Source organism: Thermobia domestica, chromosome 3 (assembly GCF_964235325.1).
Source record: "Thermobia domestica chromosome 3, izTheDome1.hap1.1, whole genome shotgun sequence".
Taxonomy (NCBI): Eukaryota; Metazoa; Arthropoda; class Insecta; order Zygentoma; family Lepismatidae; genus Thermobia; species Thermobia domestica.
The window spans coordinates 141,496,473-141,523,405 of NC_137456.1; the positions used below are offsets into that span (position 1 = coordinate 141,496,473).

Genomic DNA, 26,933 nt, shown 5'->3' on the forward strand with positions numbered 1-26,933 from the left:
GAAGTTTCGTAAAGAAAACTAGAGGGTAATTGATACAAAACTTTACAGCCTACCATCTTTCGAACTACTATTATACAATAAGGTTTTATGCTAAACTACTGTATATCATTGATGCAATATAGTGGTTCCGTAAGTTTGAGTTCAGTATTACGCCTTCAAATAAGTAGCTCGTTTTTTCTTAAATGAACCCAGTCATAAAAAATAATCATAAAACTTATATTTGCACAAAACATTGCCATTGCCCAATAGGAACGGTAGCTCAGTGGTAGAGCGCTCACCTACGGTGCAATGGATTCTTGGCTATGTTAGTTTCTGATGTAAACATCGTGTCAAACTTCTTCCGTTTCCTCCCACATTCTGATTCTACTAATTCTATTGAAGTAGTCGTTCACTTTCAATCATCATCTGCTTCTTTTAATCCAAATAGCATAACTAAAGGATTTAAAACTAGCAATTCAGTTTCATTTTTTGCTAACGAATCCGATTTCAAATATTTCAGCGAATAACTTATAAAGAATGAACATCAATCATTTAGAAAGTAACACTGGTAGTATGATAGAAATATGGAGTTCATTTGGAAGCCACGGTGGCTCAGCAGGCCGGTAGTCAGTCCAAAAATGTAGGGGGGTGGGCTGAAGTTAGGGGGTCCGACTCAACCATATTATATAGTTCATCGCCATATTATAGTTCATTTGCAAGCCTACCGTGAAAATTTTAGGGGGCAGCAAAATGTAAGGGGAAACAGCAAAATTTTTGGGGAGCGGCCCCCTAGACCTCCCTGTATACGGGCCTATGGCTCAGTGATAGAGCATTCACTTCTAGTTTAATGTCCCATAATAATCCTCCGAGGCTAAGAAAGACGGTGATGATTGGTAATGAACGAAATGGTGGAATTAAAAGAGGGAGGACACGGGAGAACTCCGAAACAATCCCAGGCATATGGTGTTTTTTCACCGCAAAGGGCACTTGACGTCAGCTAGGATCGAATCAGATGTGAGGCCTCTAGCACTGAACCACCGTAGTCCTATTGTTCATAAACAGCATATTCAACATAAAATTTAACTATGTGGTTTCGTAATGTTCATATTTCTTAAATTGAAAGTTTGAAACATCTATATACATCATATGATACACTTGATTATGTAAAACAACTTTCTTGATTAGTGACACAGTGCTTGATTACAGCCACTGTGTATTAATCTGTAGGACATCTCGTTCAACCGTGGCTCAGTCATTTGTGCAGCCTTCGTAAAGTGGGTAACTGGAGCAACCTGATGGATGAAGGTGACCAGAGTATAGTGTTGAAAATACCGTTTTTCGTACGTGTTAAATTGAGTTATCTAGTAGCAATAAATACTGCTAGATAATAGAAAAAGAGCACGGACTACAAGTTTCAGTTTCGCCTGCTACATATCAACAGCTAGAGAACATTTGCTTTAATCTAATAGCGCAATGTGTAACTTTCGCAACCTTTGTTTCAATAGTGGAAACTGGGATTAAGATAGTTACTCTGTTAAGACGTTAATGGATTCACTACACTAACGAAAACATCCGAGATAACCATTCTAGCTATCTATTGCAAGAAAAAGAATTTAAAACTTTGAATTCGTTCAAGAACCATCGTGTGGAATAAAGGAGGGACGCACTAACATCACAAGTACCACTTACGTAAGCCTAATAATAAAGTATGCTTAAAAAGTATTAACAGAGACAATAAATTGATTTTTTTCGGCTACAAATGAGTTGTATATCCTTTACATTTAAATTCATTTCCCTGTTTCAAACTGTGATAATTGAAGTCTAAACAGGCTCTTATGAGGAGAATGTTATTTTATAACATCAAATTTGCAAGACTCCAACAAAACAAATCGAAAATATAGGGCTAGCCCTGGGGTGTTAAGGGTCGTTCGCCCCATCTTAACAACACACACACCATTGCTGCAAAATCCCGGTGAAAGAGGAAACTGAGAATCTTTCAACGTTCCCAGTCCCACTACTCCCTCCCTAGAAGTCTGTCGTTGATTTTCCCCTGATTGGAAAGTAACAGAAAATCAAATGAAAAAATCTGAGTTATTAATGCAAGTTAATTAAATTGTGCCTATGTGAAATACGTGAAAAGTTATAGCTATTATTTAAATAATGTATTACCATTTCATAAATTAAGGTGCAACAAGAAAAGTGCAGCTGCAAAAAAAGACTCCGATTTTGAAATATCTTTCACTGCTACTTATTTTTGAAATGCATTATTATGAACCTGTTATTAGTGGAATAGCTCATCGGAATAGTATTTCACTTCCGAATACCAGTCTATCCTTTTCACAAACAGTAAGTATACGTCATGAGAAATCGAAAAAAAAAAAAAAAAAAAAAGATCAGACATATTTTTCCTTACCCTGGGTGGCAGCCATTCATATTCTATAAAGGTCGTCCCGTAGTACTACGTATGGATGAGTAAGGTACACTCATGTCCAAAATGATTGTCGCATATCTATAACTGTCTTCTTGTAAGAATATGATTTGATAATGACTTTGCAGGGTACTTTTAATACTGATACTACGTGTATAATCGGGAAATGTGTATTTGTGGTAAATTTCAAAAGGAAAAGAATTATAAATACGAAAATTAGAATGAGTGAAACAAAATGTTGCTAAATGGACATGAAAGTTTTATTTTCGTTTTATTATTCTTGTTTACTACTCTTTTGACATGAAATTTCCTACATGTCTTTGCCGATTGTACACATACTAACATTATAAGAAATACCGGGCGAAGTCATTATCAAGTTATATTCCTACAACAACATACAGTATTTATAGACATGCGACAATCATTTTGGACGTGAGAGTACATGTGTTTTCTGGCGTCTATTTTGTAGATTTTCGAGGTCGCTGAGTTGATCAGAATATCTTTTGAACCTGTCAGATATATTCTTGGGTGCCAGAGGCAGCCATTTTCTATCAGTGCTCCTTAATACTAGGTGTAACTATGTCAGGAAGAAGAAATCCTACGAGTGTAAAAGGTTTCTGCCTTCTCATAAATATTCGAGATGGATAAGTTGATTAGAGAAGTTTCTGAAATGTTCAAATTGATTATTGGAATGGGTGTTTCACAGGGGTTCATATACGGACGTACCTCATCATAGATCACTTTGTTACATGGATATATGATTGTGTCTCAGACCGGTTGCCAATCTGTTCCATTTCTAACTGCGGTTGTATTTACTGATACTACTGCCAGTGGCGGAAGGTAGTATGTAGAATAGAGCAATACTGACCTGCTCAGTAGAATTTCATAACCGGCTGGAAATACGCAGTGGTTCTGTAGTATTTATACAAGAGTAGAAAGAAACGTAAAAGAAGGCAACGGGATGTCTATCCTATTAACAGTGCTGACAGGCCGGTAGCCAGCCATAAAATTTAGGGGGGAAGCTGAAGTTAGGGGGGACCCGATCCAACAATATTATAGTTCATCACTTTTTATAGTTCATTTGCAAGCCTACCGTGAAAATTTTAGAGGGGGCCAGCAAAAATTAAGGGGGGCGGGCCCCCTGGACCTCCCTTGGATATGGGCCTGGTGCTGGACCTGTTTAAGGTGTTTATAAGAATTTGTACGAAAAATTCAGCGGAAAAATCATATTTTAAAAACTAATTTAGAGTATCTGTAATTTCGATTTTGTAGTTTTCCGAAGCTGTATTCCAAATACAAAGTCTATCTTTGATTTCATCAATGGATCATTCTATTGCGTTAGTCATGTTTAGATTCGGGCAGTTCAGACAACAATCAACTGAGAATTTGGGGGCTTGGTAGTGCTACAGATAGTTGCCAAATCTAACAACTGTTGGGTAAAAGTTTACGCATATGACATAAAATAAAATATAAACCGCCCAATCACCGAAGATCGTAACTGCTAGCAGTTAGATTTTTTTTTTTTTTTAGATAATGGCAGTTGAAGATCCGCACCGCTGTGTGGACACAACGACTCCTTTAACTCAGTGTAGTTAGATATAGTGTTTCTTCCAGACATGTTTTATTTTGGGGGAGGGCACTGCCCCCCGAACGAGACCAAAATAATACGTCTATAATATAATAATAAATAAAATATTACCAGCAGTGACCCCCCCGAATACCACGTGTGCCCCCCGGGAACACTTTTTCTGAAAGAACGACTGGTTAGATAACGTGGAAGTTGAGCAACTGCGTGCATAAAAGAACCCTAAGTGTCATTGTGTTTCACCAACGGCCACTTAGGAAAATGGGTGCAAAAGTCTTCTATTTGAACAACTTCACTTTTCATTTTAGCAATCGAACACGACAATATTTCAAGTTTATTTCTTTTTCTATTGCTTATTATATACATTGAATAGTTAGAAAATAACTTTTAATTTACAGAATATGTTTTATTATTAAATTACAAGTAATACTTGTGTCGCTTAGAAGAAATCACACACACACACAAAATAGATAGAATCAGAGATGTTCACCCTCGCGAGGGTGGCCCTCTCGAGGGCATCCTCACCCTCAAGTTCCCTCGCCCACAGTGACGCGAGGGCGAGAACAAGTTTTGGCCGCGAGGGCGAGGGTGCGCGAGGGCGAGGACAAGTTTCGATGGCGAGGGTGAGGGTGCGCGAGGACGAGGACAAGTTTCGGCAGCGAGGGCGAGGGTGCGCGAGGGCAAGAACAAGCTTCAATGGCGAGGGTGACGGTGCGCGAGGGCGAGGACAAGTTTTGGCCGCGAGGGCGAGGGTGCGCGAGGGCGAGGACAAGCTTCGACGACGAGGGCGAGGGTGAACGAGGGCGAGGGCCAACTGCTGCTGCGAGGGCGAGGGTGAGTGAGGTCGAAGTAAAATGAACATCTATGGATAGAATGAAGGTTTCATGACATGAGCAACGAAGGATATTCTTTTTAAAGCCATAGAAAATAGTTTTTTTCTGATTTTATCGAAAAGTGCGTAAGAGAATTCACTCTCAAACATATCATTTAGTTCACTCTGATGTGGTCTATCGATTCATATATGCGCTGAGTTAAACAAAACTTAAAGTTTGAGAATTATTTTTTTAAAAAATGGGCTTTACCTTAGCAATCACGATGTATACCATTGTCTCGATAGGGGTATAATAAAATACTTAATGAGGGTTATATTTCAATTTTTAAGTTTACAAAAAAATATTTTTCTCGATTTCCTCGAAAGCTACACATGAGGAATTATACTAATTCATATCATTTTATTCAGTTCAGCTTGGGCAGATCCAGAACAGACTTCTGGGGGGCTGGCGGTGTGTTGTAATATTGCTACTTAGAGCTACTTTTAAGAGCCCCAAACTCTGGGATGGGTTTTATTTATATATAAAATAAGAAAGTTTCCTCTTCTGGAAGGGGGGGAGATAGCCCCGATCGCCCCCCTGCATCCACCCCTGCAGTTCAGTGAGATATATCAAGTGTTACCTGTCTTGTCTTATGACATTCTCCACCGTTAAACATTAATACTATTGTAAAATTTCAATTTTTCTTAATTTTAAAATTTAACTTTTTAAAAATTAAATTAGTCGGTTATGACATTCACATTCTTCCGATTTATTTTACATGTGGAATTCACTAAATGCTATACCATATACCATACTACACTGTGTTTTCTTCCAGAATATATTTATAAACTTACTTCAAACAAGCTGAAAGTATGAACTTTACATCAACCATAATCGATTCTGACAATTGTGAACATTGATTAAATCAATTATAAGTAAATGAGTCCTGGGATAGTGATGCAAATCCGTGGGCAAAATCCCATTTTGTGGGATTTTTTACATTCATTTTTCAAATAGAGATAAACGGAACTTTCGGCAAAATTGGCAGCATATATGGGATTTTTCATATATTTATTTCATCAACGCCAACAAAATTCTCTATGAACCGGAAGTAAGTTAATAAAGCGTCAACAAACCTGAAATCAGTGCTAATTGTCAAATTTTGGTATTGGAAAGTGCAAGTTAGTGTACAACTGATTTATGCAGGGGCACGTGAATCTCAAAGCACAAGCAACAAAGAACGTTAGTTGTACTCTGAAATTTAGGAAAGAATCATAAACGGAAGAAAAGTAAATTACCAAAGGAGAAGTAGCCAATTTCTAAAACGTCTCACAGGACATTAACTGAAGAATAAAGTTTGTCTATAAATAGTATCATAACCTTCAATATTAGAATATTATAAAACAGAAGCGTGGTGGAAATATTAAATTCTGACGACAAAATGTACTTGGTTTCATCAACAATTTTCTTTTAATTAAGGAAAATACGTATTTATTAGGAATGTAGAGGATCGGAATTTACGAAAAAGTCACTCAACTATTGAAGAAAGTATACAGTGGTTTCAAGTTTTATATTTTATAAATTAAAAAAAAATGTAATTAGTATAGCGAGTGGGAAATTTAAGCCCAAAAGGGAATTTCTGTGTTTGGAGATGGGATTTTGTAAGGTTTCGTGTTGATATCACTGCCTGGAAGAGAAATCATAAAGTTCAAAATGATGGAATTAATATTGCTTATGAGATTAAATTGTCTCGTCTGAAAAAGTTTCCCCTAAATTGTTGTCTCCTCTCGAAAAGTGTGTTTGTATAGATAATGCTTTGTCTTGTCTCGTATCTCGTCATGAACGTTATCTTACCTTGTTTCGTGGTTAAAACTAGTTGGAAGTCAAAAACTCAACTTTAAAACTGTAAAACATGCCCTTCCACTTCTACTTAAATATTGGTTACGTTTTCGGAACAACTCAAATTAGCTATTATTTCAATCAGGGGCGGATCCAGAGGAGGCGATCGGGGCTATCGCTCCCCCCAGAAAAGGAAACTTTCGTATTTTATATATAAATAAAACCCATCCCAGAATTTGGAGCTCTTAAAAGTAGCTCTAAGTAGCAGTATTACAACCCACCGTCCCTCCCCAGAAGTCTGTCCTGGATCCGCCCCTGATTTCAACTTCGACCAAAAAGAGACCTGACTTTTTTTCCCCCCTCTTGTGCTCTTCAGTTGAATTGAACACTGATCACGTTAAAAGCGCTCTATTGTGCGATTAAAGAAAGCTGAGTACGACAGCTGCACATATGAACAAATCCAAGGGGAAGGTTACTTATCATTCACTGCACTTATTTCACCCTATCTCGAGCCAACCAAAGTCACTCGCCGCGTTGTTCCCTGTAGTTGAACGTTTAATCCGTATATTAAGAGTATTTTTCTATGGGCAAACTGTAAGTATTGTCAAATACATCCAAGGCGAAGTTGAACGGTTTGTCTGATTTTTTAATGCACTTTTCAGTACCCCGTGAGATTAGTATTGGAATTCCTATTTCAACTGTACGTAGTTCTTGTAAACTAAAACAAGGAGCTGTCGCTTACAATATTTCAAGTCAAATATTCTTGTTACAGAAAGAACTCCGTTTGAGTTCCTTAAATACGTAAATCAGAATTTAACCTGCTGCGATTGCTACACAGCATGCAACAGCAAGCTCAGTTGGAAAAGTCAAAACAACCCATTTCACACCATTAACATCCACTTCAATACCATACCAGTAAATCTACAGATATTTGGCAATCTTCGAGAATACATGTGCTATTTGTATATTTTGTTAGTCACTTATTTTACGAAAGTCTTGAACATTCAGGCTATTGCAAAATTTTAGGAATACCGCAAAAGATTTCATAAACATATTGTAATACATTTATTTATTTTGCTCTTGTGTTTCTTAATGTATAACTCAATAAAACTTAGTAAGAAAAACTAGAATTCACTGATATGAAACTTTACAGTCTTCCATCTCTCGAACTTCTATTATACAATAACGTTATATGCTAAACTACTGTATATTATAGATGTAATATGTAGCTATTTTCATGTAGAAACATAAGAATAATTACATAGAACTTATATTTGTACAAAAGATTGCTATGTGATTATAATACTATCAACCCTCAAGGGGAACGGTAGCCTAGTGGTAGAGCGCTCGCCTCTGGTACGAGTGGTCCCTGGTTTGATCCCTACCTATGTTAGTTTCTGGTGGAACCATCGTGTCCCTGGAATGTCTCAAGGTTCTTTCTCTCCCTCCAACATTCTTATTCTACTAATTCTACTGCACTGGTCATTCACTTTGATTCATTATCTTCCTCGTTTAGTACAAATGGCATAACTAAAAGATTTAAAACTAGCAATTTAATTTAATTTTTTGCTAACGAAACATTTTTTAAAAGGGCCTGTGACACATCCATAAGGTGTCTGGGCCACAACAACCGATTTTGATGAAACTTTGTAAACTAATAGAACACTTTGCAAAACTAGTGTAACTCGCAGGAATTTGTAGAAAAAGCTGTAGTTTCTGAGAAGTTTCTGAGAGATAGTCGATTCATTAAAGATGGCATTTGTCGTGATATCTCGGGAACAGCTCCACCGAGAACAAGCAAACTTTGCAAGCCATAGTAGATACGGTACATGATAGCTTTAAAACGAAATTAAAAACGAATTGTCTGCACCTGCGCAGAACTGCGCATAATTCGCAAATAATTGTGCGCATAGGCATATCTCGAAAATGTGAAGACTGCAATATATTTTTCTCTTGCTTTGTTTAAAGTACACGACGAGTATAACATAATGCAAGAAAAAAACTAGACTCAAAGGTAAGCGTTTTCATGCAACTGAGGTGAGAAGATGTTGGGGATGGTCTGCCCCCGGACCCCCGCCTCTAGTTACGGCACTAGTCTGGCTTCTCAGCCTGTGTAGAACTCATATAGTTAACGTTAATAGTCGCCATATTCGGGTCGTAGTAATATCAATTACTGTAAGTTATCAATGTGGGACGAGAGTAATACAGTATTAAGAGAGCGTAAGGGTAAACTATCAGGCCTATGGTCGCAGTCTATTGGAACACATCAGTGCGGAGTGTGAGGCAGGCTTCTATGCTTCAAAGAAACATGTCAAAATCATAGGCATAGGGTTACCTATATATAGTTAGTGCGGCCATGAGATAAAACCTTTGGGGTTGTCTCATCTCATCACGTGAAACAGTCTCGTCGCAAACATGAGAGGTTGGTGTCGTCTCGTGTCTTTGTCCCAAAACCTGTGCCTGGTGTCGTGTCGTCTCGTAGAACATTACGAGACAAAACTCGTGATAAAAATGAAGGGGAAATCGACTATATGCTAGTCGAGACCCGAACAAGCCTGCGCAACTACCTCGCGGATTTTTTACGTTAGCCTTTGCTTTATACAACTGGGTAGTATTGCTACGAGACGAGATGGGATATTGGAGCTGTGGTATCTCGTCTCTTTACAACACTGTTGCGTGTCTCGTCTCGTAAATAATAGACAGGTCTCGTCTCGAAGTGTTTGCTCGTTGTGGAGACGAGGCGAGGCATGAAAAATGGCTCGTCTCGTGGCAGCACAAACTATATATAGGTTACCCTATGGCCTATGATTTTGACATGTTTCTTTGAAGCATAGATGCCTGCATCACATTGATGTGTTCCAATAGACCGCGACACATAGACCTAATAGTTTATCCTCACGCTCTCTTAATACTCTATTACTGTTGTGCAACATTGATAACTTACAACACTTGATATCACTACGCCCCGAATATGGCGACTATTAACGTTAACTAGTATATATGACTTCTACACAAGTGTAATGGAAATGTATGACTGAGAAGCCAGACAGAGTGCCTTAACTAGAAGGGGTATCCGGGGGCAGACTACCCTAACATCTCACCTCAGTTGCTTGAAATCGCTCACCTTTGAGTCTAGTTTTTTTTCTTGCATTATGTTATACTCGTGATGTACTTCAAACAAAGCAAGAAAATAAAATATCGCAGTCTTCACGTTTTCGAGATATGCGTATGCGCACAATTATTTGCGAATTATGCGCAGTTCTGCGCAGGTGCAGACAATTCGTTTTAATTTCGTTTTAAACCTATCATGTATCTACTATGGCTTGCTTGTTCTCGGTGGAGCCGTTCCCGAGATATCACGACACATGTCATCTTTAATGAATCGACTGTATCTGTGAAACTACAACTTTTTCTACAAATTCCTGCTAGTTACATTAGTTTTGCAAAGTGTCTTACTAGTCTACCAAGTTTCATCAAAATCGGTTGTTGTGGCCCAGACACCTTATGGATGTGTCACAGGCCCTTTCTGTGAATAACATAAAGACAATGAATATCAAACATTTAGAAAGTAAAACAATGTGACAGAAATCTGTGATAGCTTAAATGTCTACCATCATATGGAAATTTTTGAAAACAATAGTTTATTTTGGAAGCCACAGTGGCTCTGCGGCTGCTATGAACTCTACAGCATATTCAACCTAAAATTTAAATATTTCAATGTATAATATTTAATATTTCAATGTTTCGTAATGTTCATATTTCTTAAATTGAAAGTTTGAAACATAGATATAATCATTACACTGATGATGCAAATAAAACTGAAAAAAGTAATAAACAAATAGAGCCACAGTGTATAGTAATAAGGCACCTTGTTCTACCCTCGTTCGATCTGACTCAGGGATTCGTTCAGCCTGCGTAAAATGGGTAGCTGGGGGAACTTAAGGGATGAAGGTGACCAAAGTGTAGTGTCAGTACCGACTCTTGTGCGTGCAAAGCTGAGTTATCTAGTAGCAATAAACTCTGCTATGTAGAAAAAGCATGCCAAACAAAATAGTTCAAGTGATAGAGCGTTGGCTTCGCATTCGGGAGGTCGTGGGTTCTATTCTCGCTGCAAACCATCTTGACTCCATGTTTCCCTCAGTCCTACCAGGCAAATGCCGGGGTGGTACCTACTAAAACAGGTCCTGGCCGATACCAACCCAAAATACTTTCCATTGTTGATGTTGTTGTTAGATATCCAGTATAAAATGGCCTCTGAGCTATATGTGGTGATTGTTAAATAAACAAATAAATAAAAAGGATCTCGCAATAGCAGTTTCAATTTCTTCCGATAGATGACAAAGTTTGCAAGACATTAGTAAAATGAATTGAAAACATAGGTGGATCCAAGGGGGAAGGGGTGAATGGTCATTTACCTCTCCTCCCTCACACCAGCAGCACAGGTACCAGTGCTGCAGGAGCCAGGTAAGAGAGAAAATTGGGAATCTTTCACCGTTCCTAGACCCCCTACGAATCCGTCCGGGATCTTCACCTGATTGGAAAGTAACTGAAAATCAAACTTTAAAAATATCTGAATTATTAATGTAAGTTTGTTAGATTGTGCTTTACGTGAAAACTTATAGTTATCATTTAAATGAACTATTTCCATTTCATAAATTAATGTGCAACATGAAAAGTGCAGCTGCAAGAAAAGACTCTCATTTTGAAATATATGTAATTGCTAAAGATTCTCGAAATGCATTGTTATAAATCTATTATTAGTGCAATACCTTAGCGGAATAGTATTTCACTTCCGGATACCAGTCTGTCCTTTTCAGAGAATGAAGTAATATAAGTCATGAGAAATCGAGAAAAGGCTAGAACATATATTTTTCTTGACTGCGGGTAGCACCCATATTCCAAGAAGGGCACCTTGTAATGCTACGTCTGCGTATGAGTACGGTACAAAGTGTTGTCAGGAGCAATAGTGGTATCTATTTATAGGTTTTCGAAGTCGTTGAGTTGATTAGAATAGTTTTTGAATCTGTCGGATGGATGCTTGTGTGCCGGAGGCCGCCATTTTCCATTACTGTTCTGTAATGCTAGGTGTGAGTATAAGTCAAGAGGTTAAGTCCTACAAGTGTGAAAAAAATTGTGTCTGCTCATAGATCTTCTGTAGCTAAGTTGATTAAATTAGTTTCTGAAATGGTTAATTAAATATGGAATGGTTATTTCGCAGGGATTCATGCATGGACAAACCTGACCATGGATTGCTTTCTTACATGTAGGTATGATGGTAACACTATCAAACAGTTTGCCAGTCAAGCTTTTATCCTAAATAGCAAAATTTTTAGCGTTTAACTTGTCATTAGTGTCACGAGGTTGATACCATGAGTGGTGGAGAGTGGATCCCTGAATTTTTGGATGTTATCAGCGTGGAGTTTTAGCCATAAGGCATTACTGACAGTGATGCATCACTGGCCTTAGGAGGTTCGGGCGGAGACCAATTGGAAATAATTTTGGGGAGATCAAAATTTCCAGCCAACTTAACCCAAGTATATTACAGGCTTTAATTCTCTATGATAGATTGGAAAACATCAAAATGTACGCTTGAAAAATGCATGCAACTTAATACATTAAACAGATGTAAGCAACATTTTAATATAAAATTGTCTTCATGTAAACTTATAAGTAGCTAAAAAGGAGCTATTGTATATCACCTCTGAAAAGTACAAAATCACTATACCACTTTTCTAGTGACTGTGGAATGATTTATTATAAAGAGAATATATATTTGTTTGTTCAGAAAACGAATGAAACTTTAAGTGAACTATTAGAAACAAATTGCATTTTCTAAACTTACAATAATTGCTTAAGATTCATAAACAGTAAATGCTCGATATTATTTGTTTATATTAATTTTATTTTGTTGTCCTTTTCTCTGCAAAACATTTTAAAATTTTGTCAGTTAAAATTTGTGTTAATTTATAGTTCAATGAACAAAATTGCGAAAACGTTCAAATATTCTAACTGAATTTATGATCTCTACTAAGTTTTAAACAGTTTCAACTTTCATACACTCCCTTCTGCAGATGCCACAATCACTGAAATTATAAATTAATGCAAATATAACAATATGTTTTTGCGTGCATTTGACAATCACAAGTACTATGTATTACTTCAAAACATTAAAGAATTCCCGATGTTTCTCTTCCCGTAGATCTTCATTTTAAGTTAAAGAAAGTAAGGCGTGTTACTGGGACAGAGGAAAAAGAATCTTTTCATCTTATTTCATGAGTTTGCTTTTGATAAATGACACTGGAAACATATTGGTAAATAAGGAGGAGACACTGTATTTAGAACTTCAATAGAGTAAAAGGATCTTCTGGTGCTGCCATATATTCTCTCCTCGTATATTGTTCTTGGAACCCACTACGTGATGCTACTTTAAGTTTCGAGTTGAGTTGATTTTGAGTTTAACGTTCCTTTCAGAAGCGGGGCTATATGAGACGGACCTACTAATTAATGTGGAATCCCAACCACTTGCGCTCCCGCCGGGAATCGAACCGGGTCTCCCACGCCAAAGGAGCATACGCTAGCCGCTTAGCCACGAAGGAGCTCTTTAAGTTTCTTGTTGATTTAGAATCTGTTTTGAACTTCAAGCGTCACGCTCATTTTTCTCTGCTTTACATCCTATATCAAAAATGATTTTCTTATTTTAAAATACTTTTTTTCTACAATAATTTCCTTTCAGGATTGTAGTCTCCTGGTTTTTTCTTCACTCCGATTTTTCAAGCATGGTTAATTCTCGTGTATATTTACTCAGAATGACCATTAGCGTCGAAAATACAGATCTGATAAATAAATTGTTCGTACGTAGATTTCAAACCCTGTAGATGTAGCGCTTTACTTTGTCAACGTAATAAACATCGTAGTCTTTAATGAAATGACAGAGCTCATGTGGTTCGGATTCCACGTTAAGATGTAGGTTTACGTCTCATGTAGCCTCGCTATTGAAAGGTACATTAAATTAAAAATCAAATTTAATCAAGTGATAGTGTTCTGCATTTTTCTATTTTCGAATTATTCAAGTGTTCCATCTACAGATGGAATAACCTGTTATAAAGAAAGCTAGAGCGCATGTCATATTGTAGCCTAAGGACGTAAGTCCGAAGCCCCGCAAATTCCGATCTTTCTGTAAATTTAGTCTAATTTTGCACGTGATTTTACAAATTTTGGTATAATTTATCCTCATATTCAATTTGAACTTCCTAAAACCTTTGGACTCTTCTCGAAATAAATTCCTATTTAAGCGCCTGGTATGGCTAAATAGAGTAACAATCTTTTAATGAATAGGCCTATCTTGAAGTAAATAACTAGTAATACGTAATAAAGATTTCTACATTCAATTCATTAATATAAATAGAGGATGACCTAAAAGTCCGTTTTCCCTAGAAGAGAACAAAATTATGATACTTGTAGTAAGGAAATCTGTTTTATTGTTAAAGACAGGTAAAAGAATCACAATCTATGTACACGCTCAACATGTTTACTATCATTTGCAGCATATCCTAGGCCACGACGAATAACAGATTCATACATCTTTGATAACAAACCTGTATTTACGTTAATTTCATAAAGAGCAATTCGTTCAAATTTTGTGATTTTGAAACGTAGACGATATCATTAATTATAACCATATCGAGAACTAACAATATGTAAGATCATATGAGCAAGAAGGGTAGTCCAATATATCGCGGTCACTGATTCATTCAGTGCGATGGGCCACTGTTTGTACCTCACTTTGTATTTTTAGAACTTTGTCTCATCTTGTAACTCATCATGAAAATTATTTTTCTTGTTTCGTGGGCAATGCTAGATGGATGTCCGAAAACTCAACCTTAAAACTGCAAAATGTTATCCTCCCACTTTTTCCTAAATATTGGTTATGTTTTTGAAACATCTCAAATTAGCTCTTGTTTCAGCTTACACTAAAAAGGGGAACTTAACATTTTTCGTCTTGAGCCCTTAAACTGATTTTGGCATTGAACACCTTAAAAGCGCTCTACTGCGCGATTAAGAAAACCTGGGTCCGACAGCTGCAAATGTAAACAAATCCAATGGGAGGATTACTCGCCAATCATTGCAGTTCTTGTTTCACAGTACCTCGAGCCAGCCAAGGTTACTGGCCACTCTGTTCCCCGTAGTTGAACGTTAAATCCATATATTAAGAATGGTTTTTGTATGTACAAACTGTAAATCAGGGTCGGATTTAGGGGGGATGCAAAGGTGCATGTGCACCCCCCCCCTTCGTTATAAATATGCAATACCTAAAGTGAGAAACTAGGAGTAAGTTTTGCAAAATCAATAGTTTAAATCAATTTTCTGAAGGTTGAAGGAAAAGAATTCATCGTGAGCAGACACTTAGTATTTCCAAAGGAATTCCCCATTCACATCACAGATGCCTAAAGGCATTTAAAAACTCAAATTTAATTCAAAGGTACTGGTATTGGTGCACCTCCGTCAGGGAATCCTGGATCCTGCCCTGCTGTAAGTATTGTCAGATACATTCAAGTCGAAGTTGAATAATGTCTCTTGATATTTTATTTACTTCTCAGTATCTCGTGAAATTAATCTTGGATTTCATATTTCGACTGCATGTGGTTCATGCAAACAAAAACAATGGACTACCTATTACACAATTTCAAACCAAATATTCTTTTTAAGGGAATAATTCAGTACCAATTACTTAAATACATAATTCTGAATTAAAGTTACTTTCATTTCTACATAATATGCAACAGAAAAGTGAATTACAAAATTTAAAGTAAATCATTTTACCGATTATGTTAATTTACTCAAATGTTTTTCGCATTTAGCCACAGTTATTAAGCATTCTTACATAACTTATGGATTAAATTTCTTTTATAGTTTTTTTCCACGTTTCCTTTATGAAACTCTTGAACATTAAAGCTATTGGGAAAGTTTAGGGACATTGCAAAGCATTTTACAAATATATCGTTATAGAACTATTTACTTTGTTATTATTTTTGTTAATGTAGATTTAAACAAAACTGGTTAAAAAAGTAAAATTCAACTGATAGGAAGGGGGGGCGCGGTGGCTCAGTGGTAGAGCGTTCACCTCTGGTGCTTGGGGTCCCGGGTTCGATCCCAGCCCCCGCCAAGTGAACTTTGTGGTGGACAAACACCGTGCTCGTGGGTTTTCTCGGGGTTCTCCCGTTTCCTCCCACTTTCTTCATTCCACCATTTTCATTCATCTCTCATTATCACCGTCTCCTTTAGCCTCACCGGCATAACCGTGGGACGTTAAACTTAAAGATTTCATTTCAACTGATAGGAAACTTTGCGATCTACCATCTTTCGGACTTCTATTATACAAAAAAGTTTTATGCTAACTGTCACAGATAAAATATAGCGGTTCCAAAATTTCGAGTTGGACTTAAACGCCATTGTGAGAGTCCTATTAATTTCAGTGATCCAGGAAAACTATCGATTGCACACTAGTATCAGTTGTTTTAATTGTTATTCCCCCAAATCCCATTCCTTGGGGTGTCTAACTAGTATAGTAATTTTCTTCCAGATTGAAAGTGCTACGGGCACCAAGTTTGGGTAAATAGCTTCAGACGTTCCAAAGTTATGCTGGAATATACATTTATACACATACATTAAAATATTTATAGTGGTGTAAGCAATGTCACCAATGCTACCCCTGTAAATTTAAAATCCAGCTGACGTGCTAGGGGGCTTACCACTACTGGAAGCTGAACTTAAACTTGAAGGTTATCGGAACTGCTCCTAATGAACTTGAGGATCCTGTGAACTACGGATTCGACACTAATATCGGTCAGTATCAATTATTTTTACATGTCACAATTTCACACACCCCATGAGGGTGCTAATGGGGCCTGAACTTAAATGACATCTTGATTGTCACTTTTCATCTAAGTGATCCCCAAGATTATGGATTGGACACTAATATAGGTCTCTTTTTATGTCTGTCCAACCCATTCCCCCTACGAGGGCTAAGTGAGTATTGCTACCACTGGAGCTGAATTTGGACTTAAACAGCATTACAATTGCTACCAATAACATATCGATACTGAAAGCTTATGATTCCACACTAATATCGGTTAATTTTGATATTTTACGTCAGTATGTTCCCCCGAGTGCAAATGGGAGCTTAAACGGTAGTTAAATGGAATCGGACGTGGCACTATTTATCTAAGCGATCCCGAAAACTATGACTCTGACACTAATATTCATCGTTTTCTATCATTTATATATGTATTCCACCCACCAAGGGCGCCGATTCTGGGGGGCCGGAGGGACCGGGCCTACCAATTCTCATGTTGGACCCCATGTATTTTCATGAATATGTATTTTTTATGTGTATTTTTATTGTTAGATGTATTTTTTATGAATATACAATATTTGGCAAAATTTGAATTAAATTTGTCTTAAAATCCACACAAGCGTTTTTGGACCCTTGTCTGAAACCGAACACACATTTGAATGGGACCCTGCAAAGTTACAGGGAAATCGGCGCCCTTGCTTCCCACTCCCCATAACTTACCCTGACAGTACTCTTTCCCAGACTGGGGCCGCGGTGGCTCAGTGGTAGAACGTTCACCTCTGGTGCATGGGGTCCCGGGTTCAAATCCTGCCCCGCCAAGTGAACTTTGTGGTGGACAAACATCGTGTGCGTGGGTTTCCTCGGGGTTCTCCCGTTTCCTCTCACTTTCTTTATTCCACCATTTCATTCATTTCTCATAATAACCGTATTCTTTAGCCTAACCAGCATAATCGTGGGACGTAAAGCTAAAAAATTTCCTTTCCTTTTTTCACAGACTGTAAGTAATATGTGTAGGAAGTTTGGTTACAATTACTCCAGGCATACCAGAATTATGTTGAAACACACATACATTCATTTATATATATATATAAATACAGATAAGAGACAGAGACAGAGAGAGAGAGAGAGAGAGAGAGAGAGACTAAAGCGTTACTGCTTCTATATAAAAAAATATTTCAGAGTTTTGAACTGAAATTCTATATAAAGAATATCCGTCCTGCCTTCCTTGAAAAAGCACAATTTCGTCCTCTTAAAGTGGCCTTTGGGGACCGATCACTTATTAAATAAGAACTTTATGTGAGATAAACTTGTTCATATACAATGTATAAATTAATCAGGTTTTTCTTAAATATGTAAAAATATGCATTAAAGGTAGAAACGTGAGACACTGCGAACATTATTATTCGTGAAATATAACAAAACTTCAGTGGTAATTTGTGAAACTAAAACTATGTATTTACATATAAATCTTAACTATTACAATCATATTTAAATAAGGATGCACCAGAGAAATAAAAGCATTTCACAACATATTGATTTCCTGGATGTTTTACTTCCAGGGAAATTAGAACTAAAGTAATATTACTTAGACAACTATCTTAAGAAATGGAAGATTGTGAAGGCCATTTCAGAAGTTATTCCAATCAGCGTAGGTACCCCGAAAACGTATCAGTAGACTCCAATTTCAGAATCTCACAACCTCTTTTTCCTGATTTAAACGCATGCACACCTACAATTACAGGATAGTCATATTAAAACAGTGCAGCTTCCGGAACTCAAAAACATCTGACAGCTTCAAAAATTATTCCAATAAAAAAAAAAGCAATTTTAGAAACGTATAAATAGACATTAATAGTACTATTTTAAAACAGTTTCTATGAGTTACATCCACTCGAAGCGATATGGGACTATCATCTAGGAAAATGGCAGATTCCGGCAATAAAGCATGCATCTGACAGGTTCAACAATTACTCTCAATTAACTCGACGACTTCAAAAGTCTATAAACAGACACACCAATATTGCTTCTGTAGAACATTTTATATCTGACTAACACCCACACATAGCGTTACAGGGTAGCCACTTTGAAGGCCAGGGAAAATTAGTGCTACAGCCATTTTCGATTTCTTATGACCTATTAACCTGTGAGAAGGAGAGATTAGTATTCGGCAGTGAAATATTCGCCCAATTTCTGAAATTTAGCTATCCCACTAGAACAGCGTTTCCCAACCGGTGTGCCGCGGCACACTGGTGTGCCGTGAATGGGCCGCTGGTGTGCCGCGAGGAATCGAAACAAAATTATTAATTTTATAGCAATCAAATTGTAAAACGTAGGGAAAATGTATATTTGTATTTCACATTAATATGAACCTACAAATTTAAGTTTCATACCGTGTTACTGTTCTGTACATTTCTAATGTTGAAAAAAGAATTTGTTGTCATTGTTATGACCATTATTGCTTCTTTATTGTTGCAGACTATTTCGCAACTTGAAAATTTAAAATATCATTCAATCCTTTCGACAAATTACCTGCATTTGTGTTTTAAAAGTAAAATAGATTTGTTTGTTCGTTCCTTATTTAGTGGCCTTCCCTCTTAGTAAAAGGTTGGATACAGTTTTTAAAAAGAAAAAGAAAGCGTATTTCTAAAAAAACTTGAGTCCAATATTTCATTGCAATTGTTTTCTATTTTTAAATTAGAATGAAAAATAAGCATAATGATTTGCCACGGGGAAAAACCAGTGTCCGAGCTTTATTCTCTGTGAGAATGAGATCAATAATCACAGAAAAAATACCACTGTGTTTTATATTTACAAATAATATCTATAAGTGTGCCGCAAGAATCCAAGTAACACCAGTAGTGTGCCGCAAGTTGAAAAAGGTTGGGAAACGCTGCACTAGAAGAATAAAAACCGACAGTTGTGTCAAAATGCCAAAAACAAAATATTTTGCCATTTTCACATGAAGAAATCGTAAGTAAATGCCATTTCCATGTAATCGTTGGCCATGTTTGACAATTTATTTTTACTTTTTAAATTTTGTTCACCTTTCTATTGGAAATACAAGTCCCACGATTCACCATTACTGAAAAATGTAGCTCACATATGAGATATAGAATTCTACGAATTGTGTTGGTTCTCAAACCTATTGAAGCAATCGAATTTTGGGTTTACACAATAAATATAATATTTCTATGATACTAACATTTCAAACATTTGATAATTTTCTTTCTCTTTCTGCGTTTTCATGTGTTCCCTTATTGATACTCTCAAAGTCATACTTATTACTATTTGCTTGTATATACAATCCTTAATGAAGATTGTATTCAATGCAAGCTTTTTGCAAATTAATTGTACATAAATAATGATTTTAGATTTTTTTTTGCAATATAAACTGTCATTTTAGTTGCAATATAAACTTGCATTTGACTTGTTGTTTTCGTTTTTTGTGCCACAATTGCCGGTTATTATTAATGAAATATTTTGATCTTTCGAAGGTGTGATTTCTTAATCCTACATAGACTAATGTGTAACATGGTTGAAAAAAGTGATTTACGTGCATTAGTAAATAGTACAAGCTAATACTTTGTTTCGATAACTTTGATGCATTTTTCGTAACCAGAAATATGTGTTTCTTATGTATATTTTGCGTGACTCTTTATTGGTGTACGTATCAGGCATATAAAGCGGCATTCTTCGGATACATTGATATAAATTATTAACACCACCTGCCTGCCTTTTCTCAGTTATTTCTATGTCTGTTATTCCTGGTGCTCTAAATATTTCTCCTCTATGGAAAGCTAAGATATACTGCAAGAAGGAAAGATTCAGAATTGTGCAAAAGATATTAGATTAAAAGCAATCTACAAAGTGTCCTGAAACTTGGTTTGGCAATTGCAGTACAGAGTGCACTGGGTAGAAAATTACATTTTCAAGAAATTGCAAATTATACACACTTGACTTATTATAAGAGTAATAGTCTATACATAGACATTTTATATAGAAGTTGAAGAAGTACTGCAATATCGATTTCCTAACACTCACCTGATTATCTTGCAAAAATATCCAAAATAGAAATAGCACTCATCCATTAAATTCGGAACGTTATATTAGGTTACGTTAGGTTAGGTTAGCTTAGGTGAGGTTAGGTTAGGTTAGCTTAAGAGGGTAGTTTTGGAGCCCCTTAACGGAACATGGACCTTAAATTCTTTTATACAAATAATTTACAATAAGCATTTTAACACATTTCCTTTAAAATGTAGTTTTTAACAAAAACTTTAAACTATTTTTGTGTTACATTCTACTGTTAATTTATATTTGGAACACCTTGCATGAAGGCAAAATATGTGATCTCATATTTTGCTTCGTACAGTAAAATAAAACAAAACAAATAATTATAATTCATAATAGATACCACCATAAAATAGCGTTATGACTAATCTTATAAATAGCATGCTTAAAATTGTTTATACATTTATTAGTACCATTTACAAAATAAAAATAAACATATTTACTATAGTTATTAATGAAGTAATACATTTAAAAATAAAATGCTTCAATAATATTTCAATGTAACATCTGCGACTTCAAGCACATAACCAAATCCATATTTTCGTGTACGAAGTACGCAACCACGCGAATATATTTCTATTCATCCTGAATCCTATTGTATTAAGAATATTGAGATGGAAAATTTAGAATCAGCCGAACAGAGTGATTTGCATTTGCAGTTCAGAGCTGGTTATTTGATTCGAAAATTGTTACGTACTGGGAGTGGTTGTAGACTGCGGTGCCCATCCTTCAAATGCTTGGGCGCAATCCCCTAAATTTATTTCTTCGCTCAACAAAATACTAAAGAAGACCAGAGTTGATTGTGACAAAACTAAGATAGCTAAGAAAAGTAAGATAAAACTAAGCCAAATTAAGATTGTCTTGTAGACTAATTTTATTCAATTTCAGAACGTTTTGCCTTTGTGATATATTTTTTAATTGAAAAAAGTCAACATATACATTTATTTCCTCCAAAATCTCATGAATGCAAATACTCTGTCTGTAGAACAGAAACCACCGATACGTGTATGGGAAAGTTTATGGATGAATACTTAATACTGTTCATCATTATCTTCCGTTTTGGATAAAATAAATTAATATTTTATATTATATATATATATATATATATATATATATATATATACATAGGGTGTCAAAATTATGTGAACAATTTGAAGGTTTCTTTTTCTATTAGAGGCTGACCCATGACTGACAGACAAATATTGCAGCACAGAAGAGTGGTGGCAACCTTAATGGAAGTTGTGCAGTAGGCAACAGAAGTGCATCGAAGGTTTGCAGAACGATTTCCGGATCGACGGTCACCAACTCGTTTAACAATTTATTGCATTTACCAGAAGTTTGTAGCAACTGGATCAGTAGCAAACATTTATGGTGGAAATGCGGGGCGACCTAGAAATGGCAAAAGTGAAATAAACATTGCTACAATGCAGGAAGCCATAGTACGGAGTCCAACAAAAACGACAAGACATTGCAGTCTGGAAACAGGAGTACCACAGAGATCAGTGAACCGAATACTATCCAAAGATCTTGACATGCGACCGTATTACCTACAAATCGTTCAGGCTTCGACTGCTCGACAGAAACAGGTACGAGTAGAATGCTGAGATTCCATCTGAAATGTCACGGATGCAGCCGGGCATTGTTAGTCAAATGATTTTCAGTGCTAAAGCTATTTTCATACCAGTGGTCATGCTAATCATCATAACACAATTTTCTGGGGTATTGAAAATCCGGGTATCATTTGTGAGCATGAACTTGCATTTCCGAAGATAAATATGTAGTGTGCCGTGGCCACTACTGTTGTAATTGGCCCATTTTTCTTTACACCCCAACGGTGGGTACAGATGACTACTTGCAAATGTTGCAAGAGTTGAACATTGATAACATGCCCCTACAACTTAGACGAAAATGTTATTGTCAACATGATGGTGGACCGCCTCATTTTGCTGGAGCTGTTCGCGCTTATCTTAATCAAACGTTCCTAAATTGCTGGATTGTTCGCGGCGGACCGTTGGCATGGCCTTCCCAATCTCCGGTTCGCACACTCTATGACTTTTGGTTATGGTGTATGATAAAGGAGCGCGTATATAGTACAAGTGAGAGGTATCGAAGAATTCAAAAACAGAATAAAAAGTGTGATATGCAACGTTACTCCTGAAATGTGTGTTCGGGCACTAAATTGTACTGTTGAATGTTAGTTTATGTGCATTAATCATGCTGGTGGGCAAGTTTAGACTTTGCACAACGAAAACTCTGAGCAAATGCATTCTCTAAACTTGTTTACATAATTTTGACTCACCCTGTGTAGTTGCAAGGGTTGAATTTACAGAGAAAGCCATTAGTGAAATGGATTTGCCAAATCTGGTAGAACTAACAAGTTATCCTTTACAATCTTTATTACTGACAATGAACTTGTAAAATTGATTTCGCTAGTGATTATATCGGTAAATCGTATCAAATATATCTTATAATCCTGGTTCTATTTGAATAATTACAAGGAAATAATACAAGAAAAAATCAATAACAAACGGTATTGACTGTACATCCATAAACTTTTCCTCCTCATCTATAAACTATAACTATTTCTAGGGCAACGTTCTACAAGACAAGAATATTCCCTAAAATGAAATATTTTTCAGCCATCTGGACAATGTCTAAAACTAACTAATTAACTAACTATATGGATTACGAAACCCGGAGGTTCAATGCTGCGCTCACAAAAGCTCTCCACTGACCCCTATCCTTAGCCAACTGGATCCAGTTTATACTTTGGATTCCCATATCTGCGAGATACATCTTAATATTGTCCTTTCACCTGTGCCTAGGTCTTCCTAACGGTCGTTTTCCGATTGGTCTTCAAGTCAGGACTTTGAAAGCGTTTCTACTTTCTTCCATCCTTGCTGCATGACCTGCCCACCTAAGCCTCCGAGACTTGATGACTCTAACAATGTTTGGTAAACGTATAAATTATGTAGTTCCTCGTTATGAAGTTTCCGCCATTTAACATTCTCGTTACTCTTGGGCCCGAATATTCGTCTCAGGATCTTGTTCTCAAATACTTTCAATTTATGTTCTTTCCTCAGAGTAAGCGACCATCTTTCGCAACCATACAGAACAACAGGCATGATTATCGTTTTATATATTTTAGGCTTCAAATTCCTCGACAGAGTTCGCGACGACAAGAGATTTTGAACTGAATAATAACACGAATTCCCTGCTTTTAGTCGACATTTAATTTCTCCGTGAATATGATTTTCCTCTGTTAATATTGATCCTAGATATTTGAAACTATCCACTTTATCGAAAGTATTATTTAATATTTTAACGCATCCATAATTTGTTGTGTTACGGTCCCGACGCACTTCCATGTATTTAGTTTTCTCTGTATTTACTTCTAAACCCATGTCCCTGCAAGCGTTTAATAAGATCTCTGCATTTCTTTCTATTGTTCTCCTGTGATCCTCTACTAAATTTATATCATCAGCATATTCTATAACCTGGTGAATACCGTTCAATTCTAGGCCGTGATTGCTATCTTTGATTTTCCTTATAGCGTATTCCAGAACAAAGTTAAATAGCAATGACAACAACACATCTCCTCGTTTCAGGCCATTTTCGATGTGAAAGCTCGTAGACAAAAAATTCCTATCCTGACTTTACTTTGGGATTCATATAAATATATCTTAATTAATCTAATTAGCTTTCTCGGTATTCCAAGTTCTGTAAGAACGTTGTATAATGTTTCTCTCCTAACCGAGTCGTAAGCCTTTCTCAAATCAATAAATAGTTGATGTACCGGGATATTGCATTCCTACCTCTTTTCGAGTATTTGGCGAGTCGATATTCGATCGATTTCGTCTAAATACGCACTGATAACATCCAACAATTTCATCTGCTATATATTAATTATGGGATCAATCTTGCTAATAGAATATTTGAAAGGATTTTATAAGGTGTTGATAGAAGAGAAATGCCTCGATAATTATTACAGTCAGTTTTGTCGCCCTTCTTGTGAATTGGAACAATGATTGATTCTTTCCACTCTTGTGGCAATTCTTTTTTTGTAGGTAAGGAGAATGAGTTTGTGTATCTTGTTCCACAATTTTTCGCCTAAAATTAACTCAGCAAGAATTTCCTCTACACCCGGAGATTTGTGTTTCTTTAATTTCTTTATAGCGGTTTCTACTTCTATTCGGTTGGGTTCTGGAATATATGGTTCTGCGGAGTGTATCTCCTTTTCTCCATGTACATTAGTTTTTGGCTGCGTGTTCAACAAATCATTAAAGAAACATTTCCATCTATTTAAAATGCTATCCGTATCAGTGAGAACTGTTCCGTCAGCTATCTGGACAATGTCAGCCCCTACAAACCTATCGCTTCTAAACTCGGTTTTAAACTTCTTTCTGGCAGTAGTGCTTTTCAGAGCACCTCACACACGTGGATGATAAAACACGAACTGTTACGAACACTAAATATTCAACTACCTGACACTAGTCATAAAATCAGTGAACTCAAATATCTCTACAAACTCACACATGGCCAACTGAGGTCTGAAACGTTACTTTCAGTATTGTATTTCCGAATTCCATTCAGACAAACACGTAACAATAGTACGACCTGGACTGTCAATAGTCCAACGCCGTCTGTTCTACAGGCTTCTTAAATACAGTGAAATGTTATACACCTGTAGATTTATATAATTCTGAAGCTGCATGCAACTCTGCACTACGACTTCATTTTAATGGATAAAGTCTAGTAAGTTATTGTGGACCTTTCTTGTTATTACTCAGATATTGTTATTCATTATTATCGTTATTACTACCATTATTATTAGAATATTATAAATGAATATTACTAAATACTATCGATTTAGGATATCATAAATGATTATTACTAGATACTATCAATTTAGTATATCGTAAGTAACTATCACGATATACTCTCAATTTAGGATATCCTAAATGATTATAACTAGATAATATCAATTTAGAATATCGTATGTGATTATTACTACATACTCTAAATTTAGGATATCATAAGTAATTTTTGCTAAATACTCTCAATTTAGAACATCATAAATGATTATTACTAGATACTATCAATTTCGGATATCATAAATGATTATTACTAGACACTAGCAATTTAGGATATCTTAAGTGATTATTACTAGATACTATCAATTTCGGATATCATAAATGATTATTACTAGACACTAGCAATTTAGGATATCTTAAGTGATTATTACTAGATACTATCAATTTCGGATATCATAAATGATTATTACTAGACAGTAGCAATTTAGGATTTCTTAAGGGATTATTACTAGATAATATCAACTTAGGATATCGTAAGTGATTATTAGAACATATCGCTTTTAAATTGTTATTTATTCTTTTCTTATTGAAGAAAGAGCAATACAAGTAATGATCTGACTTTATCCTATTAGCTTATTGAAATAATTTCATTTATTATGCAGTATAATGACTCACAAAGTAATTTTATGATCACATTTCCTACCTGCTTCCACTCCATTTTATCAATGACATCTGCAACATCATCATTAGTTTCATCATCTTTTAGAGGAGGCCGGAGTAGAGAAATATACTAAAAAAGAGACAAACAAAATCAAGGAAATAAGAAGTGTTCTAACAGCTGATGTTGAAGCACATCGATTTAAGAAATACATTTTATAATCAAATAACATGATTTCTTATAGACTTAGGATACAAAACATATCAAATTTGATGTTGAATATATTCTTTCACTTCTATTAAGGCATTCATTGTCGATCAATATACTGATATGAAGTGTTAAGTGTTTTTCATCTCTTTATTAGGGTGAGCACAAAATGGGATTTTCTGTTTTGTATTATTAGAAAAAGTAACACCAGTTTCTGAAAACTTTAAAAACTCGGTTTCGTTTTTAAAACTCCTTCGGTTTTCTGTGAAATACCGAAATTCGGTTTTGATGAAAAATCGAATTGGTTTTGGAGAAACCTATAATGTCGAGCTTTTGTTTTCGATTTTTTCTACAAACCGCTTTTCGATTTGTATAAAAATCTATTTTGTTCATCCCTATACTGATAAGTGGTTAACTGAAAATTGACTGATCAACGCCCACTTCGAACCGTTTAAGCCAGCAAATTTGGACAGTTCATGTAGAATTCGTGACATAACATACCACTAAGAAGAAACTTTTGGAAATTCGGCGTGGAAGGAGAAATTGGGGATGAGAATTATTATATTAAAATGTCCATAACTCGGAATCTATTAAGATTAGAGACGTGAAATTCGGTATTTAGACTTTTCATTTAAAACAATTAAAGTTATGTTTCAGCGTTTTACTTTTTTCTTTTCTTTGTTTGTTTCG

The 26,933-nt window shown here is 36.0% G+C and overlaps 1 protein-coding gene across 1 annotated transcript in view; it reads right to left on the reverse strand.

Annotated features, from left to right (window-relative positions):
• The window catches only part of rdgC (retinal degeneration C), an 857,557-nt gene that overhangs the window by 184,343 nt on the left and 646,281 nt on the right, over positions 1-26,933 (reverse strand). The window contains exon 9 of the mRNA XM_081751765.1: positions 26,082-26,168. Coding sequence (XP_081607891.1) covers positions 26,082-26,168 — 87 coding nt within the window. The remainder of the gene's footprint in view (positions 1-26,081; positions 26,169-26,933) is intronic.